The sequence below is a fragment of the Falco peregrinus genome, chromosome 7 (assembly GCF_023634155.1).
Source record: "Falco peregrinus isolate bFalPer1 chromosome 7, bFalPer1.pri, whole genome shotgun sequence".
Taxonomy (NCBI): Eukaryota; Metazoa; Chordata; class Aves; order Falconiformes; family Falconidae; genus Falco; species Falco peregrinus.
The window spans coordinates 25,644,300-25,669,692 of NC_073727.1; the positions used below are offsets into that span (position 1 = coordinate 25,644,300).

The 25,393-nt window shown below is 45.7% G+C and overlaps 1 protein-coding gene across 3 annotated transcripts in view; it reads left to right on the forward strand.

Annotated features, from left to right (window-relative positions):
• FOXO3 (forkhead box O3) overlaps positions 1 to 25,393 on the forward strand; it is a 101,870-nt gene that overhangs the window by 68,969 nt on the left and 7,508 nt on the right. Inside the window, exons 1-3 of one of the 3 annotated variants that reach the window (XM_055809621.1) lie at positions 12,735 to 12,857; positions 14,868 to 16,302; positions 17,554 to 20,665. The exons of 1 other annotated variant lie outside the window; for it this stretch is intronic. In XM_055809621.1, the coding sequence (XP_055665596.1) occupies positions 12,828 to 12,857; positions 14,868 to 16,268 (1,431 nt within the window). In that variant the 5' untranslated portion in view covers positions 12,735 to 12,827 and the 3' untranslated portion in view covers positions 16,269 to 16,302; positions 17,554 to 20,665. Of the gene's footprint in view, positions 1 to 12,734; positions 12,858 to 14,867; positions 16,303 to 17,553; positions 20,666 to 25,393 lie in introns of those variants that run through there. One more of the 3 variants, XM_055809620.1, reaches the window with a different exon arrangement.

Here is a 25,393-nt window from a genome sequence, read left to right on the forward strand (position 1 = left end):
TTCTTCATTCAGGTCTAAAGCCTTACTTAAGGACTGTGTCAAAGTAGCAAAGAGGATAGCGTGTACTGGGTGCTAGAGCCAAGGGGGTTGGTGGGCAAAGGGAAGAGATGATCCTGTCTCCAGGCTTTGGTGTTAATCCTGCAGACTTTTTCTCCCATGAAGTCTTGGAGAGGTCAGCCAGACTTCTTGCACGAACAGTGATTACTCGCAATTTGGCATCATGCTTGGATTATGCTTAAAGTAATCATAATAACATGGCCAGAGTTTGAGATAAGGCATGGATGGGGTGCTTTAAGCCAACTGAACAGAGAGGCTGCTGAAGACATGCGTGGGATTAATTAAATAGAAATTTTGCTTGTTTGGCAAGCAGGGCTGAATTAGGCCAAATTCTGGAATTCAGAGAAAGCAGCTCCCTAAAAAGAACATATAAATGCAGTGCCGCTGGTGTCCAGTGTGCACTCCCTGGCATCAGCCCCAAGGAGGAAGGGTAGTCGAAGCACATGTGATCTTTACAGGAATTATCGGTCCAGGTGGCCCGGTTCCCTGCACACTGGCATCTTGTGCGCTCCCATGTTTGGCGTGGCTATCAAAACAGGAACCAGCATTTTGAACCATCCTGTACTTCCACTGCATTTATGAATATGTTGTTGGTTCTTGCAGCAGCAACCATTTGTTGGGGCCTGGAGCTGCCCAGTGCAGCCCTCAGCCAGGGCCGTTCCTTGCAAGTGTGGCACTGGAGCAACAGGAGGGAAGGGAAAGTGAGCAAAAATTTCACTCTGTTGTGCTATAATGCCTTATGAATACATTTAAGGTCTCCTAGTACAGAAGACCTGTCAGGTAGCTGTAGTCAGTTTCCTGGAAAAGCAGCTTCAGTCCTTACTGTTCTGCTGGACAGGTATTTTCTGGCCTATGCCTGTATTATTAAGCTACTTCACTAAAATGCAACTTACTGAAGTGCAATTTATGACTGACGTGGAGTCCAAAGTGCCCAGTGCTTCTGCAGCATTGGAAACAAGATGCCCTTCTATGCATATAGCTTTAAGGTTTGTCACTGTCCTGACTTTAATTGCTTTTGACACACTCTTTTAAGGGTGGTGGGGTGGGGGGACGACTCTTCGCTGTGAGTTAAACAAGAGGAACCCAAGTGCTGCCTGCTCCTGCCCGTGCAGGCAGGGTGCCACGGGGGCAACAGCTGACAAAGATGGCAGCTGCTGCAGATGCAGGAAGAGACAAGTACCCATCTGCTCCCTCCCACTGTCTTCCCCCTCTGTTGACAGCATTGCTGCTTGTCCTGTCCCGTCTTTCTGTGGCTATCGCTACCTGTCTCCCCAAAAGGCCAGACTATGGTGAAAGGTTGGGCTGCATCCCAGCCTCTTCCTCCTCATTCATGTGTCACAGGAGGAAAAAACCTAGGCGGAGATAGGTTGTCCAGGGTCATCCTGTTGTAGTTATGATGATGGCAACGATTCATAGCTGAAGCATTTGATTTGTTAACCTTATAAAAAGATGCCATTAAATACTGTATTTAGCTCCTCAGGGGAAGTAGCCTAGTTTCTTTTTCATTTTCCTTTTCTCATCCCTGTTTTAACATTAGTGACTCAGCTGTCACTCCACTTCAGAAGGGCTGCTGGGGTTATAGCTGTGATTGGATGGCACCAGGAACCCATTTCTGCTGAAGATAATTAATATGGTGCATTTTCACCTAAAAAAGAGCCTGATACAAAACTACTAGAAGGTTTTCATTAACTTTTGCAAGCTTTGAAACTTGCCTGTGAACAAAATTGGAAACTTCTGTGTGTCTTCTCGTTTATCCCTGTCAACAAGGCAGAGCTTGGCAAAGACTGGTTTATATCTACACGTTAAGGGCATTCCTGTTCAAGTCCACAAAGCAGCTCACAGGGTATGCATTTATATATATGCAGAAGCCTTTACAGGTGAGAATCTCACTTTGCAACAGGGCACATGGTCAGATCCTATGAACAGAACGAGCTTCCACCAGCTCCCAGAAAAGTTTGACTAGGGACAAGTGTGGACCCTTCCATTGCCTTATTTTTTTCATTCCCCACTTTGCTGATCTTAACCAAAAAGTGACCTGGTTCATTTCTATTTTTCTAGGTATCCCATCTCCTCTAAAGTTTAATCACAGGAAAAAAGAAGAAGGGGAAAAAAAGCATAAAGCTAGTTTGTGTTAGCCTGTTTTATATTTTGCATATCAGTTTGTATTACAAAATCATATGTATGCATATATATGTCGTTCAAGGTGCTTTGCAGCGGGTCCGTTCCCTTTCCCAGAAGGAGGGAAAATATCCTCATAAGCATTTGCCAATGCTTACCCTTTCTGCCCTCATCTGTTCAGCTGCAACTTGAAGGTGCTTGTTTCTTGAGTACCTTTGTTATGAAAATGATACCTGGCATACTTAGGAGGCCTTGCATTCTTGAGCTATGAATACTGTGGACAGTGTCATTAAAAAAAGATGATGTACAGAGGCATCATCATCCTTAGTATTGTCCTTTAAAATTTGCCGTGTCTTGAACACGTAGGTGTTGAAAAAAGACTTCTTTCAGGCAGTGTAGTTCCACTAACATAACTCAACATTTTCCCCCTAAAAGCAGGATGTGCTGTGGGTGCACCCAGCCCGCCTGGGGTCTGGGACCAGTTTCTCTGAGAGGCAGAAATTCATCCCCCTGTCTGGCGCTGTGAGAGAGCACCTATCTGGAGGGATTGTGGGGCCATCTCAGAGTCCATACAGCTACTGCAACCCCAAGATGCATAGATTTTGATTCAGCAAGTCAATACAATTTTCCAGAGCGAGGGATGGTGTCTGTGAAGTGACACCACCTCAGGGTACAGAGAGGTTGCCTTGATGCTTGTCCTGAAGGGCTTGTAAGTCAAGGATGGTTTGTGCTAGCAAATGAAACCAAAGCAAGCTTCTCAATTTTATGTTCTGCAGCATCTTTATTGAATTAATGCTTTTTGTCTACCCTTTGAGGCTCTAAACTTCCAGATGCAGGTTTCTTTTACTTGTGCGGTCCTTCCCACAACAGGAGCTCAACCAGACTGCAACCTACAGGGGAGGTAATTCTTGTCCTAGTACCTGGTGACAACTTTGGCTGTTGGCACAGTCAAGGTCCTGCAACCCATCACCCTGTGGCTCTGCAGCTGCCTCTGAGAAACATCCCAGTCTATGTACTGAGCGATACAAGGGCCCCACCGTGACTCGGGTGTTGACTTCAGGGGGGATTACTCATGTGTACGGGTTCAAACTGGGAACATGAAAGGGCTCCGGTGTTCGGGTGGGGCACTAACAAAGCACAGTGAAGTGCCGAAGTGTGGTGAGACAGCCTAGCGTTAGGCTCAACATTCAGCGCTTGTGATTGTGATTGTATCAATGACGGTGACCTCAGTTTCTCAGATTAGGTAAATGACTTAAAAAAAAAAAAGGTGACTTTCATACCTGTGCATTTACCTGGGCTGTGGGGTTTCTGGGATGGTACTACTACCAGTTGCATGTGAAACTGGAATGTCCTGCTTGCTGTAGCAGAGAGCTGATTCATTGGTAGCATAATAGGTGTCATCTTCCCTTTTGTCAGCTCCTCAGGTATGTTTTACCCCTGCAGTGAACAGAAAATAAAGTTTGAAAAAATCCAGTAAAACCAGTAACATGCAAGTCATCTGACTGAGGTGAGGTGAAGTTCAATGAAAACTAAAACAGTTTGTAAGTGGGGTTAGGTGAGGCTGAGATGGATCTAGAGGGGTAGAGGGAGAGTCTGGTCAGAGCGAGGGCAAGCTCTCTGAAGCTACCATGCTTTGGGAAGTGCCGGGAGTGATGTCCCAAGGCAGCTGTGGCCCCAAAGCCTCCCTGTGCCAAGGGTGAGGTCTACCTCCACCAGTGGAGAGGGTCAGGTGCTTGCAGAGGAGATTGGGAAGACGGGCTAGCCCGGTGGGCTCGTTTGCTGAAGGTGCCTGTTTCTCTCTGTGACTGCCAAAGGGGGGCTGGTGTCACTAGCTCGGATGTCAGGGTCTTACTTGGAGCTGCCCGGGTTGGGTGAGGAGAGTTAAATTTTAAGGCTGTAAAAAAGCTTTTCATCATAGGAAAAAAATAATGAAATGCTGTCAACTGGGAGGTTACAGCCAGGGCATCGCAGTGTGGAAACTTCAAGCCACGTGCCTGAGCAGTGAGTTTGTGGGCAGGGCTGGTTTTGGGGCTGGGTGTCCCGATGCAATGCGCCCGTGGAAGTCGGATTCAGGAGTGGGCTGGGGAAAGGCTCCTGCGGCAAACCCACCTCATTACTGCTTGTGTAAAAATGGTGAGGAGATGGATGCCTTTATCCACCCATGTCATCTGGCACAGCATGGGCTTGGTTCGTGTATACAGAAAGCAAGTCTGTACAATTTTTCAAATATTTCCTAAATGCAGTGTTTGAAATATGTTCCCCAGCGCAGAGGGAAAATGTAGGAAACCATAAAGAAACCGAGAGACTAGAGAGGACCCGCATGTTATTTTCAGGACAAAAGCAGAATGCCCATCAGAATACATCAAAAGGAAAACTGATCACTTTATACTTTCAAAAGACATTAATATTTTACAGCTGCCATTACGTTTTGACGAGTGCACAGGTATTTATTGGTAGTGCCATAGCTACCCCGTCCTGAGCCGTGAAGGAGGAGACAACCTGTTTTTCAAGTTGCTCAGTTTGCTCATCCCTTGTTTCCTAATTCACGCCCTGTCCACACTGGCACTGCAGTAACTTGGTGAGTGTCTGGAGTCACAGTTGTGTGTTCCCACATCAGCTGCCCTTCCCTTGAGGCTCCCAGGGTTTTTTTGCCCCTAAAAGCCAGCAGATCAGACCCACCGGGAGTCTTGCTTACGTGCATCCCCAGCTTCCCCCAGGGGTGCTGGGGTCAGTGGAGTAGAACCGTTCCCTTTGCCAACTCAGCTGCTGACTGAAGCGCATCATATTTTAAAACTTACTTTAAAAAAAAAATCATATAGTATCTTCTGGTTCAATAATAAACTAATAATGAGCTTAAAATAGCACAGAGAGGGATCCTGTTTCAGATTAATCTGCACAGCAAAAATGTCAGGGGCTGTTCTGGAGGTTGCTTGAAGGCTTTCTCGCGAGAAGGTCTGGGGTGCCTGTGCCGGCTTTTGGAGGGCTTGCTCAGGCCTGATCAAACTCGGTCAGGCGACAGTGTATCGGATCTGTTCCTCTCATCAGTCACATGTCAGCTGTAACTGTCACCAGATTTGCAATTTAATGTGCGTAGCTCAACACTTCCGATTAATCCGGCCCGGGTATTTAACAATCTGCCATTTCAGAGCTAGCACTTTGTGGAGCCACATGTAAGGCAGCCTTGCATTTCAGTGAGGCAGGAGCCCTGGAAGGCTTTCTTCAATGCACACGGATTTTACTCTTTACTTGCCGCGTTAAGAAAATCAACACATGACCACAAAATTTTTTCAAAAAATAAAGATTTATAATAGGTGATTCAGCAATGAGAGGCTTTTGTGATCTTCCATGGGAAGCTTCTATTTTTAGTGAATTATTATAAGCAGTAGCATCACTGACATTTATTTATAAAGGTATGAAAGAACGCCCATACGTGCTTCTAAATAGTTGATGTATAGTAACGGCCATATGCTGAGAATGAGCAAAAATAGAATTGAGCACTCTGGTTTCCACAATGCTGCGTGAGGATTGTGCTGGGATCTTTGCGTGTAAGAAATTAAAAACAGAGGGAATATTTTTTTTTTCTTCTAGTTCTTCTTTCTAGCAAAACAAACCCAAAGCCTTCAGGGTGAAAGTCTGCCTCGCAGTAAAATTGCATTGTTTTCATTGAGGTCTAATTGGGTAACCACTGAGGTTTGTGAGGACTCTTCCAGTAGCTTCAGCGGCTGGTGGATTGGGGCTGTGCAGACAGTGGTAGCTATTTTTATGGGAGTTACTGTACATATAATATTTGGGTTGATTAGTTGTGTGTGCCTGCACTTCTCTTGGGGCTCTGTGGCACAGAGGAGGAGAAATGCAGTGGTGCTGTTCTGAAGGGGCTCCACAAATACAGTGTGGTGTCATTTCCAAAGTTCCTGCGGTGGAAACACTCTTAAATGCTGGAGCTTGCCATTAAGAAAAAAGTAAGAAAAATAAAGATGTTATCTGCTGGTGATGCCACTCCTGAACAGAAATTGGAATTGTTTTGATCTGGCTCTGCAAAGACCCAGCCTTGTGTGTCCGTTGCAGCTGTTTTGTATGCAACTCCTTGGGTTTAAGTTCAGCAAGGGGTAACACCTGTTTTCGTGCTGACTGTGTATGTGTCCCAGTGAAGCCTGCACTGGGGTGCCTTGGGATTTTTCACAATTTGGCACTTTGCAAGAGCAATGCCTTAAAGTCAATTCCTACTCACAATTAAGTTAAATCCTTTGATTGAAATTAATTGTGTTCTTGAATTTTGGGCAGCTGTAATATGAAATGCATGGAAGGGTGTGAAAAAGGGAGCTCTTGACAAGGTGCCTTTAGCAACCTCCTGATGATGGTGCCTGCCTCCTGATTCCCAAATCCCATTTAAACATGGAAAAGTGTTGGCATAGCATGCAGAGGCTAATGCTTTGGGTTTTAGAGGGGCTTTCTATAGCAAAGGGTGCTGGAGTACATGGCTCCTGATGCCAGGAGGAGTTGCTGGAGAGCCCAAACTTACTCTTTCTCCGCAGCTGCATTAGTTAAAAGTATCAGCATTTTCCTCGCTCTCTGCTTCCCGTCTCTCAACACCCAGTGGAAAAAAAATAAATGACAATTGGCATGCTCTGCTCACAGCAAAACAAATGTTATTTATTAGAGTCCTCCTGTGGTCAGAGGACATCTGACTGTAAAATAACTGGATATTTTTCTGCTAACTGGAAGTGTGATGCTCTGAGACAATTTCCAGGCAGTGTATATATTCAGCTAAGTTTTATTTACGTCAGCATAGTGATTCGCAGTATCACTGGAGTGAGGCAGCAGTTGGTTTAGCTAGAATTAATATATTTTCTTTACGAAAAACTTTTGATTAAACTGTGATTTGGTTCCCATAGCTCCATGTGTTGAGGTGCTTTTCTCTTTGAAAGGGAGGGCATAAACCTCCTTGGCGGGTACGTCACTCACCGCCTGCCCTTGTGGCAAGGAGCAGCTGGGGCGGCAGGGAGCGAGGCACTCATCGTTAGGGAGGGTTTGTTTTCCCTGTGCTAATCACCTTCTCCTGTCATAATTTGGCACAGCGCGGCGCCCTGCATGTGGGATGGAGGCAGATCCACATAGTGCTCTCCTATCTAAGCCAGCACATTTCAGAGGATAAATCTTTGCCGGACTTAATGTTCTCCCCAGGAGCTTTAATATCCCCTCAAGGCTTTCTACTCTTCCTAGGCGTGGGGGACAATGGGCAGAGACACAGGCAGAGAGCTAATTACAGTAGGGGCCTTGTCTAGCCTTCCCCTACCACCAAGGTCAGAAATACTCCTTTGAAGAGAGGATGAGGAGGGGAATCCACAGAGCCACCCTTCAGATGCTGAACTGACTTACTTCCCCCAAATATCTGGGGTGGTTTTTTAACCTTTTCCTCAGAAGGGCATGCTTGAGTAGGGCTGAGCCTGTGTCATCCCACTGATCCTTACCAGGGCTGTGAGGACAGTGGGCTTTCCCAGCCAGGTGCAAAGGGATGTACCCTGTGGGGCTCTGGTGAGTTCCCACTGCCTGCTTCTGCTGAACATCTGGTGGGATTTGCAGGAGCTGCCTTAGGAACTTACAGATGATACCAAACATCACTGAAGCATTGAAAATATTTGGGTGTCAGGAAAGTTTTATTTTTCTGTGTGTAATTTGTTTAATGCTTTTTTTTCCCCCTGCAACTTCCATAATTTAGGGAAAACACAACTATCCAGAATACATAATATTTGTTTACATAGAAGAATATGTATTGGTATAACATGGTTGCATAGATATTGCAGGAGGACTTTCCTTATGTTTTATTTCTTGCTTTTTCTGCATCCCCTGAGCACCCTCGCTGCTTTATTGGATTATATGTATATTTCTGGTTTGCAAAAACTCGTGTGAAAGAGAAGGAAAGTCTGAGACCTCTTTGGGTTGAGGATTTCAAAGTTCCTTGAGAAGATCAGCACTGCAGCCTTGCAGAGCTAGGCAGAAAATGACCAACAGATTGGTACTACCTAAAGATCTCCTTGGCTAGACTCACACATCCCTTTCACCAGAAATCCCTACATACATGTACAAAATTGGCAACTTCAATTATTTTTAAATTTGGAGTCACTGTATCTGTTTTCTTGTTTACTTGCAATTAAACCTCATTGGGGACTTTAAAGCAAACAAAATGTGAAACTGGTAGTTGAAGTAGATTTTGAGTTACTTCAGGAGAAGGCACAGACACTGGCCTGGACAGGTGAGCAAAACATGTTGTATTATTTACTGCCTGCTGTTTCAGCAACAGCTGAATGCAAAGAAAGTAGTTTGTTTTGCTTTGCTTTTCCTAAAGATATAATTTTTGGAGGAGGCCATCTGTAGGGGTGTTCGTTGGAAATTTGTGCTACAACATTTTGAGCAAGGTGACATAGGCTGGAAACTGAAATTCAAGTGAGCAAGCAGAGCCACAGAGAAGCGGGGCTCCCTCTGGTCAGCTGGAGGTTGATAAACTGAAGTTCTTTTCATGGCTTCTTTTCTGTGATATTAGATCTGATGCCTTTCTCTACTGTGTGGCTACCAGGCAACATCATATGGTGAAGTTAGAACATTAAATATGTTAATACAGTATAAAATAAAGCTTAATTCTCCCAAGTGAGCATTAGCGGCATTTATGGGTCTGCAGATAGCATTTGTTTTTCTCCCATCACGTCCTAGTATCCCACTTGTTAAAATAAACAACTGCTTTTGATTTGTAGCTGTAACTTTACAGTTTTGGAGCCTGTATCTGAATTAGCTACTCACTACAAAACACTGAAATAAAAACAGACCAGTGTGTAACTTGGACTCAGCAGCCACCAGCTGCACCTCATCTTGGTAATCTTTAAGCTTTTTTTTCTTTTTTTCTTTTTTTTTTTTTTTTTTGAAGCGGGGGCTTTTAAGAGTTAAGTTACACAACTCTCTTTTTATTTTTAAAGTGAGTGGATTCCTTGTTGCGTTGTTGAGGATGATAAATTGATACCACATGTTGCTTCCAGACAAAAAAGACTCTGTACTGCAGTAGAAGCACTTGCAGCTGGTGTCTGAGTTAAGGGACGGGCTCCACAAGGTAAACATGGCTTGGAAGAGGGCAAAACAGGCACAGGGAGGGAATTTTTTCTCCGTTTTAAAGGCTCAAGCATTTGCTGCTGTTGCCTGACCAGAGCTGAGTATTGAAATAATGTGCAGTCCCAGCCTCCTTGGGAGACTCAGTTGTTCCTGTCAAATGAGGTATGTGGCACTTTGGATGTGTTGGAGTGTCCTTTCTGGGAGCTAACCCATTTGCAATCTTATCAAAATATCGAGACACTTGTAATTAGGACATGGTAGCTGATTTCTATTTTTTTTATTATTTTTTTTTGTGAGCAAATTGTGGCTGGTTCCCTCAAGGAGTATTAACTGATCAAAATGCGGTGCAGTGGATTGACATCTATAAAATCTGAGAGCATGGCCCTGAGTCTGGGGAAAGTGCTGTCACCCCTTGTGTTGCTGCCCTGGCTACTAGTGGGCACCCAGCTGCATCCCTTCTCCTGATGCTGTCAGCCTAAGCCCAGGTGGGGTAGCAGTGCTGCTTGCCTGTGGACCTGCACCACCCTCTGCTCACACCCTGCCTTGTCTGTTCCTCTGCCCTGCGTCTTCCTTGTCTCCAGGGCTGGTCATTCTTCCCTGCAGGACAGCTTCCCTGGGGGACCAGGACCCAGCTGGGCTGGCCTCAAGGCTGTATGGGATACCCTTCTCTTGATCTTATCTGCAGGAACCTCAGTCTTCTGCTCTTAGCAAAGCGCACAGCATTCTTCAAGTCTGGTATAAATAGTAATGCTAATAGAGGGAGGAGCTCGTCATATTTCTTTTCTACTCTGCTCTTGTACAATCCATATGTTGTACCCATTGGTGGTATCTGAGCTCTTTCCAAGATGTCTACGGCCTGGCTTGCATCTGTCCCATCTACATATGGTCTCCAGGACAGATGATGGACGTTCCTTTATAGATCTTTTAAAGTTTCTCATTGCATTTTGGCATGGAAAAATGTGTTACATTTCCATCGTCATGACCTAATCTGTCTCTCACATAAGGCAAAGACAAATCCCCATTAATCTGATCAGCAGCAGGTTCAAATGATAAACTTCCTTTGCTTCCCCATCTTCTTCACAGTTTGTCGCATGGACATGTATTACTAATGCATGTGGTTGTGAGCAAAGATTGTCCCATGGTATTTTCCTGTATTTTAAGCAGATTGGAACATTCTTTGACGCTCAAAAAACAGGTAGAAAATACAGTTATTTCCATCCAGATTGCACAGCTCAACAGCCTTTACTGATATGAGTTGTCAGTCCTGGTGACATCTGTAGCAAAAGTTGCACGTGAAGTTTGATTTGGCAGAGCATCCAATGCAAGGAGAAACCAAGAAACTCGGATATTGTTGCTGAAGAGGTTAGCGGGGGAGGTTACGTGAAAGAAGTGGGTTTTAAGGCAGTGTGTTTGAACAGAGGGTGGGGATGGGGTGTGCAAAACTAAATTGGCCCATAATTATGCTTAAGAAAACAATCTTCCTACGGAAGAGAAGTAAAGAGAAACAGAAGCTGGAGTATAAGTGGCGTATTGCTTAATGTAAAGGAAAACAAACTGCTTGGATTTTTTATAACCACCAATTTTCAATGTAAAAGTATTATTACATTCTTTTACTATTTGTGTAATACCAACACTGAGCAAAAAGATATAATAAGACGAAAATTACACATGTGCACATACATATCCACACATGCTGGAACCCTCATCCTGAAAGACGCCTTAGGCTCACAATTTTACTGTTTAGGATTTGTCATGGGTTTAGGCCAAATAGTTTCATGTGACAGCTACCACCAGCAGAAATAAGCCATTTTATGAGAATATTACAGGTTGAAAACTGTTAGCTGCTGGCACTTTGGCTGAATGTTTTTATATTTGAAGCTATGTGGCACACTGTGTATGCTACCCCGGGTGTTTCTTCTAAGATTTTTTTCATTAGCAAGGATCACACACAAGTGCTGTGTTTTGCTATACCCAGCATTTTTAGGTGAGGAACAGCATGGTTCGTATTGCTCTGGTAGCCTGGCTTGGTGTGGTGGTCTGGCTCTGATTGTCCTTGTCTTGCCACTGTCTCTGTGAGGAGGCATCCCCATGCAGATGTTCTCACAGAATCACAGAACAGTCAGGGCTGGAAGGGACCTCTGGAGATCATCTTGTCCAGCCCCCTGCTAAAGCAGGTTCTCCCAGCGCAGGTTGCACAGGATCATGGCCAGGCCGGTTTTGAATGTCTCCAGAGAAGGAGACTCCACAGCCTCCCTGGGCAGCCCGTCCCAGGGCTCGGTCGCCCTCAGGGTAAAGACGTTTTTACTCACACTGAGATGGAACCTCCTGTGTTGAAGTTTGTGCCCAGTCCCAGGGCTCTGTCGCCCTCAGGGTAAAGACGTTTTTACTCACACTGAGATGGAACCTCCTGTGTTGAAGTTTGTGCCCATTTCCCCCTTGTCCTGTCCCTGGGCACCACTGAAAAGAGCCTGGCCCCATCCTCTTGACACTCACTCTTCAGATATTTGTAGACATTTGTAAGATCCCCTCTCAGTCTTCTCCAGGCTAAACAGCCCCAGCTCTCGCAGCTTTCCTCATCAGGGAGACGTTCCAGTCCCCTCACCATCTTCATAGCCCTTTGCTGGACCCTCTCCAGCAGTTCCCTGCCTCTCTTGAACTGGGGAGCCCAGAACTGGACACAGTTCTTCAGATGCAGCTTCACCAGGGCAGAGCAGAGGGGCAGGATCACCTCCCTCGACCTGCTGGCCACGCTCCTCCTAATGCCCCCCAGGATCCCATTGGCCTTCTCGGCCACCAGGACACGGTGCTGGCTCATGGGCAGCTTGCTGTCCACCAGAACTCCCAGGTCCTTCTCCACAAAGCTGCCTTCCAGCAGGTCAGCCCCAGCCTGTACTGGTGTGTGGGGTTATTCCTCCCCAGGTGCAGGACCCTACACATGCCTTGGTTGAACTTCATTGGGTTCCTCTCTGCCCAGCTCTCCAGCCTGGCCAGGTCTGGCTGGATGGCAGTGCTGCCTTCTGGGGTGTCAGCCACTCCTAGTTCTGTATCACCAGTGACCTTGCTGAGGGCACACTCTGTCCCTTCATCCAGGTCACTGATGAGTCAGTTGAGCAGGACTGGACCCAGTACTGACCCTGGGGCACACCGTTGGCTACAGGCCTCCAGCCAGGCTGTGCTGCTGATCAGAACCCTCTGAGCTCTGCCATTCAGCCAGTTCTCAGCCCACCTCACTGTCCACCTGTCTAACCCACACTGCCTGAGCTTGGCTGTGAGGATGTTGTAGGAGACACTGTCAGAAGCCTTGCTGAAGTCTAGGTAGAAAACATCCGTGGCTCTTTCCTCATCTACCCACCAGTCATTCTGTCATAGAAGGCTATCAGGTTGGTCAGACATGATTTGCCATTTGTTGAATCCATGTTGACTACTCCTGATAACCTTCTTTTTGTCCGTGTGCTTAGAGATGACCTCCAGGATGAGCTGTTCCATCACCTTTCCAGAGAGGGAGGTGAGGCTGACTGGCCTCGTGGACAAGTGGTTTTCCCTGAAAGTCACAGAGGATGAATGTGGGAACTACCTGCATTGATGCAGTACAAACTGGAATATCAACAAATGTTATTTTTTAAAAAATAGCAGTTCTCCAGCCAGTTGGGAAAAACCTGAGGAAGTAGGCAGTGGCACCTAGTTACTAGAAGTTAGCAACAGATTGTTGTCAGAATCAAAATATATTTAAAACATCATCCGTTAAATAATAAAAAGCTCCTTCTTCCTTAGACTGAAGAACTGTTATGCTGCAACTCAATCCACCATATTTTGATGGCATGATAATCCCTTAGAAATGGACAAGTTTGTAGCTGAGGCACTGACCCATACTTCTCTTGAGTACGTCTGCGAAGTCTGGTCTGCTGTTTTAGCAAATTGTTTAAAACATAATAGTTGCTATTTTGAACTGAGGTCCATATGATTTCTCTTTTCATTAAGTGATAATCAAACCATGTCTGCTGTCTGCGTGTGAGAAGAACTTCAGGCATGTTTTCCATTTCACAATCTGACAAAACCCACAACACTTAACAAGAGGGAAAAAAAGGCATTTTGTATTGAAAAGAATGGTTTGAAAAAAGCTGGGCTCTATTTCTTTATACATCAAATGTGTCTCCAGTTCATTTATGTCAAGCATCCATTTATCCTAAGGATGCAAGTGTGAGATGCTTGTGAATGATTTGTTGATTGATTCATTCTTTGCCCATTTAAATCTGGAATTTCTTCAGTGTTTTGTAAATGAAGGGCACTTATCCTAAATAGTTTGATTATGCTGTGGTCCTGTTGACTTTGTGTTTTTAAAGCATGCTGGTAGAACAAATGTGATTTTATCCTCTTTATAGATATACCTAGTCATTGCCAAAATTTAAGAAAAAAGAACTCCTGCAACTTTTAAAACTTGATCATCTTTAATGTGGAGGAATAGCACAACTGGTTTTTTTCACATGAGTATGGGATGACTCCAAAAATCTTTTGGCTTGCACATATTAAAAAAAAGCTAACCCAAAAGCAAACCTGGAAGCATTCTCACTAACAAATACTACTTGCTTGTCCTTTCTTTGAGGTGTATTTTAAGCCCAAGATCAGCAGAATGAGTGTAATGGGGTTTTCATCTCCATTGTTTTGGTTTAAATCTGGAGTCATTTCATTAGGGGTGCCATGGGCTGGTTTTCTCAGCCTCTTTCTCATTCTGAGGTCGTTGTCATCGGTTTGAGCCAGCGTGGGTTTTGGATGGTAGATGTTGCTGAGCAGTGCAATTGGGTAACATGCAAGAGCAGACAGTGCATGGGCTCCCCTGAAAGCACTGTATTTCTTGGCACCCTGTACAGCATGGGGTGTCCAGCTGTGTACAGCAGCTTTACACAACGCCGTGTCTAGCCATTTAAAGGGACAGGGATATTGTCGTGTAGTGTGTCACATCATGTTTTGAAGAGTGTGAGGATACTATAGTGAGGGGCCAGCTGGCCAGCTGCTGCAGTACGGGCGTTATTCTGGTGCTTCTAATCGAGAGAGAAAGTACAGCTTAGTCATTCACAGAGTGCCTGTGGGAGAGGAGCAACAGCGCTTGCAGCTTTCTCAAGAATTATTGTAACAAATACACAACACACATGGCCATGAAGAATTAAAAAGGACATTTGCAGAGGCTGCAATGAGTGTGACTACTGCACCGGTCAGATTTTTGCAGTGTCTTTGCAGTTTTTATTTCAAGAAACTGATGGCAAGATTGCTGATAGTATAGTGGTTTGTCCTGAGTCTAGCTCCTTGGAGCTGTGTCACACTCCTTTCCTTAGGATGCAGCTTTTGAGGGTGTGGAGATGGGCACCAGGAATGCACAGCTAGGCAAGCACAAGGCTTGGTGTACAGCAGCACGCTGGCACACTGCAGTCACACTCCAGCCCTCCTGTATCCATCACCCGAGAAACCTGTGGTGAAGTCCAGGAGGGCCCAATGCTTTTATTCATGTTGCTGTTTTCATGTGATATTGGTTTAATGGTTGAGATTTGAGTAGTAAAAGAAGCGGGGTGCTGGTCTTTATGTTCTGTTTTGTTCCTTTCTTGCAGAATTCGATCCGGCACAACTTGTCACTCCACAGCCGATTTGTCAGGGTGCAGAATGAAGGTACCGGGAAAAGCTCTTGGTGGATGATAAATCCAGATGGTGGAAAAGGTGGCAAGGCACCCCGGAGACGTGCTGTGTCGATGGACAACAGCAACAAGTACACAAAGAGCAGAGGGCGGGCAGCTAAGAAAAAGGCAGCCCTGCAGACTGCCCAGGAGACGAGCGAGGACAGCCCTTCTCAGCTCTCCAAGTGGCCAGGGAGTCCCACCTCCCGCAGCAGCGACGAGCTGGATGCATGGACGGATTTTCGCTCCCGTACAAATTCAAACGCCAGTACGATCAGTGGCCGCTTGTCACCGATTTTGGCAAGCACTGAACTAGATGATGTTCAAGATGACGATGCTCCGCTTTCTCCCATGCTTTACAGTAGTCCATCGAGCTTGTCCCCATCGGTAAACAAACCATGTACTGTGGAGTTGCCTAGGTTGACTGATATGGCCGGGACAATGAATTTGAACGATGGACTGACAGATAACCTCATGGATGATCTCTTAGACAATATAACACTCCCTCCCTCCCAGCAGTCACCCACAGGAGGGATGATGCAGAGAAGCTCCAGTTTTCCTTATGGTTCCAAAGGTTCAGGGCTGGGTTCTCCGTCAAGTAGTTTCAACAACGCCGTGTTCGGGCCATCGTCCCTGAATTCCCTCCGCCAGTCACCCATGCAGACCATTCAGGAGAACAAGCAAGCCACCTTCTCTTCCATTTCTCATTACAACAACCAGACGCTGCAGGATCTCCTCGCCTCTGATGCACTTAGTCACAGCGATGTCATGATGACACAGTCTGACCCACTCATGTCACAAGCCAGCACAGCTGTGTCCGCCCAGAATTCCCGCAGGAATATAATGCTCCGCAATGACCCCATGATGTCGTTTGCAGCACAGTCCAGCCAGGGCGGTCTGGTCAGTCAGAGCCTGCCCCATCACCAGCACCAGTCCCACAACTCCTCTCTTAGTGGCAGCCGTGCCTTGTCCAGTTCCATCAGTAACATAGGCTTGAGTGACTCAAGCAGCTTGGGATCCACCAAACATCAGCAGTCACCTGTCAGTCAGTCTATGCAAACACTTTCTGACCCGCTCTCAGGCTCCTCTTCTTACTCCTCTAGTGTGAACCTCCCAGTCATGGGACACGAGAAATTCCCAAGTGACTTGGACCTGGATATTTTCAATGGGAGCCTGGAGTGTGACATGGAGTCCATTATCCGCAGTGAACTCATGGATGCAGATGGGCTGGATTTTAACTTTGATTCCCTCATCTCAGCTCAGAACGTTGTCAGTCTGAATGTGGGGAACTTCACTGGTGCTAAACAGGCTTCATCACAGAGTTGGGTACCAGGCTGAAGGATCTTTGGGAACAGGGAAAATGGGCAAACAGGTCAGTGCCCCATAGATGTGGTAAAATAACCTGATTCCTTAGTTTTATTGGAGTTTGCACCAAACCCGTAATAGTTAGTGCACACTAATAATATCAGTTTGGCTTGTGATGGCTTGCTGTGTCGGTATGCAACAGGCACAACCAAGAAACTTTTGGAGGTGTGGAGGGAAATAAGGGTAAGCTATAAAAGCTGTTTGGCTGCACCACTGTCAGCATGCATCTGATGCTGTGCGTCCTTCTTAATTTAGGCATGAGAAATGTTAATGACAAATCAGGCAAAGCAAGGTGGAATACTTGTGGGTTTTAGGAATCACAGAGCTTCAACTTGTCTTCTTTGAAGTTGCAACAGATGATTCTTCTCTGCAGCTGATGCCGTGTGTAGCCGAGCTGTTACGTAGGCAAGAGGCTTTGCTATCAGTGGCACAGGAGGAGGAGCATCTTTGCAAGATCAGTGCATGCACTGAGGATCAGTGTGTGGGACAGATCTGGACTGAATTAGAGTTGTACTGCTGCTGTGGTACAGCAATGCTAGCAAAGTTGTTTGGGTTTTTTTTTTAGTTGTATTTTTTTGAAAAAAAAAATGCAGCAAATGGAGGAATTATATACTGAAATAGCAAAGGTGGGATCCTGGTCCCAGGAATGTTCTGGATTTAATGTTTTAAATATTCAAAAATTATTGGTCCCCTCCAGGACTGCAGTGGGTATCATTTTCTTTTGAATTCCGCCAAGAGATTATCTGTAGGTCTGGGTTCTCACATAGGTGCTTTTCAAATGTTAGCCTCTTCAGATTAATTTTTTTCAGATTGATGTGGTTTTTTCCATTGCTTCTTTTCCACAGCTGGGGGCATTTGAACTTGTAAACATTGTTTCTGTCATCCTTTTGCCATTCTGCAGGCTCCTGCCCATACCGCTGCCTGCTCATACATACATATTCACTGACTCATAGGGTAGGTGCCACACAAAGTGCTCTTTCTCCTTTGTTTATTTATTAGTATAAGGGAGTAGATTTCAAAATATAGTAGGATAAAAGGATACCTCTAAATTATTGAAAGTGTTCTGTTAACTTCAGAATAGTATGTAGACTATCCCAGTGGTAAGGTTAAACGAGGCATTCATTCAGTTTGCCGCTTACTTCCAACTTTCTTATTCTCTAGATGAAGGATGGAAGGAAGGGAGTTGGTGTCATTTGACTTTATCGTGCATAATTTGCCCCTTTCATCTTTAATTGCATTTTCATTCTCTGTTTCACAGAAAGATATTCAAGGGGAAGCTTTGCGGTAGGTGAGCAGCAGTGGTGAACCTCCTGAATGTCTTCCTGTGTGTATGGAGTGCCACAGGAGATGTGGGCTGTGATCTGTTGTCTCTGAGGGAAAACAAGACGGCACAGGAGTCCTCTTTTCAGTCTTTCTGCAAAGCTGCCTTGCTCCAATGGAGTAGTTGGTTTGCACAGTCCTTTGTTGGTGGGAGGACTTCCTCTGGTTCTTTCACGTCTTCTTACTGAAAGCAAGAGTATTGCAGTACACAGCCAGGAGATGGGCTGCAGAAGACACCATGTCCTTCTGACCCTGCATGAGATGGCAGCTTGGCAAGGCCAGGGACCACAGCTGGATTCTGGTTTTCCTTCAGTCCCAGTGCTGGAGAATTTAAGGAGGGAAAGGGGGAAAAAAAAGAATTGACTCAAGAACCAGGAAGCAAAAATTTGCAGAAGGTCACACTTGCTGACCAGTTCTCTCTTCCTCCAGGTGCATGAGCTGTTTGGATTTAAAAATACTTTTTGCACAAGGTAAAAAAGCAGGCTGTAGGAACTTTTATTGCTGTGAAACATCCAACAGTACGGTCTGCCAAATGGGGCCTAAAACCCAGATGTTATTGACAGCTTTGCTTGACACAGGCAAATAGGGCAGCCTCCTGCTTTCATAGCTTTGGTTGCTGTGCATGTGTAGAAGCCGCCTGTGGGGAGACCTGCCTAGGCAGCACGGAGGAGGCACACCACGCCACCTCCGCACCGATGCTCGCTGCTGCCATTTCACCCTGGCCTTTGCCATTCACATAAAACACAGCCACCGTGATCTTCTTCAGGCTGCTCCCTCTGAATAAAGGAACCGACATATCTGTGCGAACAGAGTCTCGTTGCAGAGGACAGATTTATTGACAAGACAGCTCTCCTTGGCAGATTACTGTCCATTCATCTGTGGAAGCCTCTTTCCCTTTCTCTGACAAGTGGACTGGCTGCTGTGAGGTGCCTCTGGTATCAGGTGCAAGTGCAGATGATTTCTGCTGAGCTGGTTCATCATGCACCCTTCCTCAGCTGTTAGGCAGCTCTGTTTGAGAGTTTGTCTCCCTATGAGCATCTCATGTTTTGATAGGGGCTCCTCCCGTGACATCGGTTGTGGTTGTTCTGAATTGCTTTCTACGTTACTTCTCTGCTTCCCTGTAGCAGTAGGGGCCCCTGAACTAAAATCTTCTCTCAGCAATGTTCATGACCCCAGTAATGAATCTTTACAGGCTTAAAGACTGGGGAACGCTTTCAGCAAAACAGCCTGGCGCTTGCTCATGCTAAATCCATTTCACAAGGGCGGCCAGGTGTGTTTTGCAGGCAGGCAGAAGCAGTTACAATGGATTATTGGCATACCTGGGAATAGTGAGTGCTGTGTTTTCTATGAAAAATAAGAGAAATGTTGGAGTCAGTTTTCGGGAAGAAAAGAAAGAAACCAAATATATAGGTATTTAGTTTATACATACTGTAGGTACAGAAGTGGGGTTTACTTTGGAAGAAAATCAACTACAGTTTCTTCGTAGGGGAAGTAAAAAACCCATGCAGGAGACATGACCGTTGCCGGTTTAGTGGCTGGGCACGTTTGTTGCACACAAGCCTGTGCACGGTCCCTGGGGAAAGCCATGCCTGGGCCCACTGGGCTGACCCTGTGCCCATGAGGCTGGCCATGCCCAGCCTTTCAGAGGGCTCTTATTGAGGCTTGTAAATGGATTTGGGTTTGTTTTGGTTTTTTTCTCTTACAAGAAGAAAAGGAGAAAATCAATGTTTATTCACTCAGCCATAATTTTTGCCTCTTAAGCTGGCTGGGGCCTCTGCTCCTCTATCTCTGCCTGCTTCCCAAGAGCACTGGATATGCCCTCCACCCACTCAGATAATCACCACTTTTTTTCAACTTGTTTATCAGTAAATAAAAATGTCACTATGTCCCCACCTGTCTCTAGAATAGCTTTTATTTTGAACTTAATGGGTCCTCTCTCAGCCTGGGGTTCCCACAACTCTGCTCTTTTCTCCGTGGTCCTTCCCAGCAGGCAAGTTCCAAGGGACTTGGTGTTTGCCAAAGAGTAGTCCCACACAGACTGTCAGGTGGTGACTATTTGGGACGTTTGCTGCTGTCTGGAAGGTCAGAGCCAGTGATCAGCTACTGCTTGGTCAAACATTTCCTGTGGCATCAAAAACCATTCAAGAAGTTGTTTTTACCTGGATTGTTTCAGTGATCCAGTTTATGATGGCACTGCACAGACAGCGATGCTGGCAGGGCTTGGGCAAGGGATGGAGGATGGCTCAGTGCGAGCAGGCCAGGAACTTCTTGAGCTGGTTTCACCGTCTGAAAAACTCACCTAGCTGCACTTCCGAGAGTGATTTCAGTGTGCTGTTCAGCAGGATTCCTCTGGGCTCTGTAACAGAGCTGTGCTGGAGTCAGTTGACTTGTTCAAAAATTGCAAGTAAAATACTTGATCAGTTAAAGTCATTCATTTTGCCCTAGCATCATCTATGTCCCACATCATTTTACTGTAGCAGTGGAGTGCACAAACCACTAATAGCAACGTCATGGAACGTTTGCAGAATATGATGATTAACATCTCTGATAAAGCAAAATCCTAAGAAACATAAAATGCATCTTGGTATTTCATTAGTCTGTATCAGTTTGGACTACTTGCTGATTTGTTAATTGGCTTTCAACCTGTTTCTGGGTGAAATGCATGCCAAAGACAAATGCATAGGTCTGAGGATGACTTACTATTCACTACAACGCTATCTTAAAAGCTGAAGTAGGTAGCAAAAGATCTGCATTTGGATGGAGTTTCAAGTCGGAGAGCTCTGGACAATATGCCACGAGAAAGATGACACTTGTTCTTTACCAGAAATCTTCTCTTCTGCTCATGACAGCTGAAATGTGGAAACCAGAATTGGTGGACCCCTTGCCTGAGGGTGCTGACTGCTTCAGGACCGTAGCTGTGATTCCTCCTCTCTTGTTTTCAAAAATGAGGCCTTAGAGGTGGGGCTGGCAGGTTTCTTACATGGAGCCAAAGTGGGGCTAGCTGCCGTGCAAAAATCTAAAGGAAATTCAGGAGCAGCAAATTCTAACAGGTTAGTGGTTAAGGCGGTGGTATGCTTCTAACGTTTAAGTGTTGTTTCAGCCAGCCCAAGTTTTGAAAGGTGGTTTTGTGACTAGCTGAACATCACGCGTGCCAAGTTTAGTCTTTGAACAAAAATATGTGTATAGAAAGTGTATTTTGCTGGGAACAGGGATCCCATTAACTCCAAGGAGGGCCTGCCCCAAGCAGGCTTCTCGCTCCCCTGGCCCACACCAGCAGCATGGGAGCAGACTCAGCACTCGTGGCCACTGGGGAGGAGGAGAGGGGACAGCTGGGGAAACCGCTGTGGGGCTACCCGCTGTGCGTGCCGCTGGCCGCTGTGCCCCTCACAGCTCACTGCGCACAGGCCAGCCCTACACTTGCAGTAATGCTGTGGCTTATGCCGTGTGAAGGCAGCAGGAGCTGACACACAAACACAATGAATTGCTCACTCCTTCTGGGGGTAGGGCTTTTTGGCTTTGGTGGTTTTTTTAAAATCTGGTTTTATGTTTTGGGGTTTTACTAACGGAGGAAAAAGATCTGTAAAAACCAGGATTGCCTTCGCAGGCTTGTGTTGCAAACATACAGCATGAAGCCGGCACAGTCGTCTGATCCTGTGGTTTGGGTGTTCTTCTGTTGGTGTTTTATATAGATATATTTTGTAGTACCTCGTACTTTGTCATGTGATTCAGCAGCAATAATTAGGCAGAAACTTGCTGTCCCTGCAGATGCCAAGATTACAGGATGACATACTCTCACCAGATGACAGCACAAACTGGTATTTTTAGAACAGCCCGCATCAACTGGTCTCCCCAGTGCTTTCCTCCCTGGATCAGCAGCATGCAGGTTTTATTACAGAATGAGTCTTCACAAACTGTCTTTTTTCATGTGACTGAGCCATAATGATTGTTTAGAGCTGCAGATCAGTGCTGGTCCCCAGCCTTGCTGTTGCCTGATAGCTGGGATGCTTACAGGTGGTTTTTTTTTTTTTTCTTTCCTTCTTTTGAGCCAGACTTGAAGAAGTGTGTAATAAGAGATCCTTTTTAGAAATACAGCGTCATGCAACTGAGGAAAGGTCAAGATCTTTTTTCATAGCAATTCAGTACTCAGTCAAGGTGATGAACTGACAGCTGCAGAGGTTTAAGTCTTGCGTTGATGATAGCCAAAGAGCACAGGTAGAGCTCAGGCAGCAGGAGTGCACATATTTGAGCAGTACCGTACGTAAACAGTCAGCCTTTCTCTCCTGGCCTGGGGAGGGAGGATGAAGGAAGAATGCTCATGCAATGCCACCCCAGGCTGCCGGTGGAGGGCCTCCAGTAGGCTGCTCTCATCAGCACTGTCCCTGATGGAGTCCCACACAGCACGTGGGGACACCGTGACCCCATTAAATCAGGTACCTGTGGCTGGGTGGTGGGAACGCTCCGCTCTGGTCTGGTTTACAGGGGCTATTTAATCAGCTTTTCCACTCAGATTACCACACGGGGTGGCAGTTGTTGGAGTCTGGCGGAGCGGACATCTGCTGAGCAGTAATCGGACGGAGACGCAGCTCAGCTTACAGAGGCTGCTGTGTAGCTGTGGTTGTTTGCTATTACTCCAGGAAAAAAAGCCAGTTTTCCCAGCTGATGCTGTGGAGAATGGCTTGCATTTATGCACTTTCGCAGCTGAGTTGAATATCTTGCCCATTGTTTTTCCCTTGTACTGCCTGCTTATCCTGGCTTTCGTAGGTAATTTATTTCATACAAATGTAGAGAAAATCTGGTTTTGAGGAAGGACCTTCCCTCTCTTGCCTATTCTGCCTTTTATAAGTCATGATAGAGGATGTCCTGCCTTATGTCAACGTGGTGGAAATCGTTTTGTTGAGACCTGTGTGAGCATCATTGGCCTGTCATTTTCAACTTACTGCAGAGGAAAATGAGAAGACAGCATAGCAGGGAGGATGTTTTTAAAATAGGCTGGGTACCTGGCAGAGGAAAAGAAACTGTCGATGAGGACATTCAGAATGAAGAGTATATAGTGTGTTTCCATAGCACTATAAAGCCATAATTCAGGGTGTTCCCAGTCATGCAGGTACCTTTTACTCTAAAAAGTGACTCTTACTCTTCAGATTCAAAAGTGCAAGCAAAATCCTTCTCTGGGCCTGCACAGGTGTAGTTATCCATCCTTTCGTGACCCACAGTATAGGTCTCGTTACCAGTGCTCCCTGGTGCCTAAAGAAGGCACCGTTTTTCCAGCCGGTGTACTTTACCCCTAACAGAAGATGTATTTTGCAAGGATTTTTGGCCTTCTTCCTCTAGTCCAGCAGCATCCTACCTAAAAGGTGCTTTGTTGAACACCCATGCTGATGTCTCTCGAATCAGTGGCAGTGTCACCCATAACTAGCAGGTTTTCCACTCCACTCGTCAGGCCCCTGAACAAAAGGCAGAGGATAAAATTTACCGTAAGCTTGTCAAGTGAAAAACCTGAAGACCTTGTAGAGAGATGATGTCCTGCCTCTAAACTCTTCTCTGTTGGCCAGGGCAGAGGATTGAACCCAACCAGATGTGATGGATCTCAACAGCAATTGGGTATCGGCAGTGCTTGTGCTGGAAAGCCAGCATAACTGCACACTGACATGTCTGTAGGTGTAAAAACAAGTGTGTCAACATGTGGTCATCTTGTATGGGCAGCAACACAGTGACATATGTAGCGAAGTCTGCATGCACCTGCTCCTCTTGTAAGCAAGCGCAAAATTTCCTGTGAATTTGGTTGTTTGTATTAGGAAAACCATGATCTACTTTTTCTTTTAAGTGTGTGGGCATGGGTGGACCAATTCTCTCTGGGTGTCTCCTTTTCATCTGTAAAATGGGTAGGAGGGACCTGACCATACCACCCACCTTTGAGGTTAAAATGAACTGCCCAGAGGAGTGGTGGACTCTCCTTTGCTGGAAATATTCCAGACTTGGCTTGACAGGGTGCTGAATAACTGAACCTAGGGCCCTGTCTTCAACAGAAGGTTGTACCAGATGATGCTGAGTCTCTTCCAGCCTGGACTTTTCTATGAATCTGTAGACAAGTAGGATGTCACACATACCAGTAGTTGTGGTACCTCACCACTGTTCAGGGCAAGCCTTTTGTCCCACGGAGCTGATACAGGGTTAGAGAATGTTCTGCTGTCTTTAGTTATGTTTACTTCCAAAATACTTGGTTGTCTGCTATGGTTTGCAGTGTTTCTTGGAGTGGAAGAGCAGTAATAAAAGGAAAAGAGACACTTCTGTGCTTTACGTGCCTGTGCGAGTACCAGCACAGCAACTTTTTAGGCTCCCATAAGTCTTAGTTCTGTGCCAGTGTTTTTCCTCTTTCTGTCCTTCTCCCTCACTCTCTGCCCCAGAGTCTGAGCTGAAAAGATCTATTTTTATGAGTAAAACTTAAAGAGAAAATGCGAAGTTGCAATGCGCCTGAAAGTTCAGGAAAGAAAGCACATGAAAGCTGCTAACTCTTTTCTCCCCCTGGGGCTTTGCACCCAGACCTCAGCGTTGTCTCTCAGCACAGAGCCATCCTAGTGCAGCATACACTAAGCCTGCAGCGTGTCGCTGTGCCATACCTGCCATGGCGTTAGGTTTCCTAATTTTATTCTGCTTGAACAAAAAACCCTCATGCTGCAGTTTTGTCGTTGTAGAAGGATTGCCCACAGTAGCTACCTTCCTTCTTGTTGCTAAACAAACACTGTGTATTCTTTAGTCTTGAGCTGTGAAACCTAGGGCAGAATATTAACTTGTAACCACATGTAATCAAGTCTTGCTTTTTGAGCCTACACCCATTTTGGAGTAGAAACTGTACTGCTGGAAACTGTATGGTACAAATCAAGGGGCAGAAGCACCAGAACAAATGCACATCTGCCACTAAGGGACACACATTTCCTTCAAAATGTTTGCATCCCAAGTCTCTGGGCAGCAAAAGTAGTTACTGAGATTTCCTGTCCCTGGGGAGTTGTTAACGGAGTGGTAACAGGGAAAACACTTGTTTTACAAACATCTCAGTGGTGCTATTTTTCAGGATGCGATCCACACAACAAACCTTCCAGCCAGATCAGGAGGTCCTTGGTAGGCTGCTGTACAGAGGAGCTGTGTGTTGGTAGTGCAGTTTCTCATACCATAATTATGTAAAGGAGCACATAACTTTTCTGTTAACAGAAAAATACATGTGCTGATTGTTAATGGTAGCATCCTGATAAACGGACCACCAGTGCACGTTGCTTGTGCCTCACTCTGGGGAGCATCAATGCGTCACCTTTCTATTCTGAAGAAATTTCCTGCGCTACGTAATTGGCACCGTTGGGAATTCAAGGGAGAAAGCAACAGACAGCAGATGATCCTTCAGAGCTGCTCTGACAGTGCATGAGCTGGTGTGGAGCTTGGGAGATGGCCATCTGGTTAAGTGGTGAAATGATGTGAGACAGAGGTGAGAAAATGTTGTGGCTGGAGGGAAATCACAACCAACAGCTCGGCCACAGAGTAAAAGCAAGAGTAGCATTTCTAACTGGTCAGTAGCAGGGTAGAGGATGGGAGGGCAGAGGAAAGGACAGAAGAAAGGGGCATCTCCCACATAATTACAAGCTGAAGAATTAGAAAATAGAGAATTACTTGCTTTTTGTTTCACACTCTTCCACCAAATAGGATAAACAGGTTAAGCATCCAGAGTTCAAAATGTCTGTGGGATGTGACAAAGCAGGAGTTTGACCTCATCCCTCACTTAACGCTTTTTC